The sequence below is a fragment of the Arachis ipaensis genome, chromosome B07 (genome assembly GCF_000816755.2).
Source record: "Arachis ipaensis cultivar K30076 chromosome B07, Araip1.1, whole genome shotgun sequence".
Classification (NCBI taxonomy): Eukaryota; Viridiplantae; Streptophyta; class Magnoliopsida; order Fabales; family Fabaceae; genus Arachis; species Arachis ipaensis.
The window spans coordinates 119,137,004-119,138,137 of record NC_029791.2 but is presented as its reverse complement, the minus strand read 5'-3'; the positions used below and the strand labels follow the sequence as shown (position 1 = coordinate 119,138,137).

Sequence of the window (1,134 nt, the reverse complement as noted above, 5' to 3'; positions counted from 1 at the left end):
CTGTTAATACATAATTTTGCAGTGTGTTTGGAGCGATTTTAATAGTATGCGGGCTGTACACGTTTGTGTGGGCGAAAAGCAAAGACCATAACACAAGCGAGATAGGAAAAGGTAAAGATCAAGGGTTGCCAATCAAGGATGGTATAAGATCATCAGAACCGGACGTTTTCGACGGCATCGAGATCAACGGCCATGATCCAACGATGTTCAAGAAAGGTGCAGGGAATAAGAGTAGTAGTGGTGTTCCACCTCATGCACCAGCATTATGAATAACTTGAACCTGGGGGTGTTCTTAATTAATCATCATGGATATTGTAACAATCAATTAAATTTTCCATCCCCATTATTAATTACTACTTAAGATAGAGAGGTTATAGAAAGATTTTGTGACACTAAAAATCTTTCTTAACCCACATGTTTCACTGGCTTTTCAGTCATCTTTATATATATATGTAACTTTTTTTTGTCCTTTTTCTTTAACCCTCTTCTTTTTTTTGTTCTTGTTCCTTGAACTTATAGTGTGCATCAAATAATGTAATGAGGCTTTAATTTTGTCTCTGTCATTATTGTCCGAATGTTCTTTCTCATATTCTTCATTCTTTATTCCCTCCTAATTAATTCATATGTTAAAATCCAATATATATATAATCTAATGGAATGTGCTTAATTAATCAATGATTAATCAAACGATGAAAATAATATTGTTTGATAAAATAAAATAAATATGTTCTTCGCAACACAAAGTTAAAATAATATAATTTTTTGTTTATTGCAAAAAAAAAGGTTTCTGAAGAAACAAGATAAAATCAAATCAAAGGCTTAAACAGTTAAAATTGGTCAGAAAACATCCTTCAATTCAGGTATAGTTCCTTAATTACTTTACCTAGAAGCTAGCTAGCTAGGTGGAAAAGAAAAAGAAGAGAAAACTAATAGCGAGGTATAATTAATAGAATGGAATAATGATTGATCTATGATCCTACACATAATATTCATATATTATTCCATGAATGATGAGGTCATTGGATTCATATATGGCAAAGTATTCAAGGATTTGACAGTGTGGTGTTTGTGTCAGCAATTCCCAATTTCCATTGATGAATCCAACCAAGAGAATCAAATTCAGATTCCTTATGC

At 32.0% G+C, this 1,134-nt stretch overlaps 1 protein-coding gene across 1 annotated transcript in view; it reads left to right on the top strand.

The window, feature by feature from the left end:
* LOC107606068 (WAT1-related protein At4g08300) overlaps positions 1 to 478 on the top strand; it is a 9,071-nt gene extending 8,593 nt beyond the window's left edge. The window contains exon 7 of the mRNA XM_016308033.2: positions 23 to 478. Within this exon, the coding sequence (XP_016163519.1) occupies positions 23 to 269 (247 nt within the window). The 3' untranslated portion in view covers positions 270 to 478. The remainder of the gene's footprint in view (positions 1 to 22) is intronic.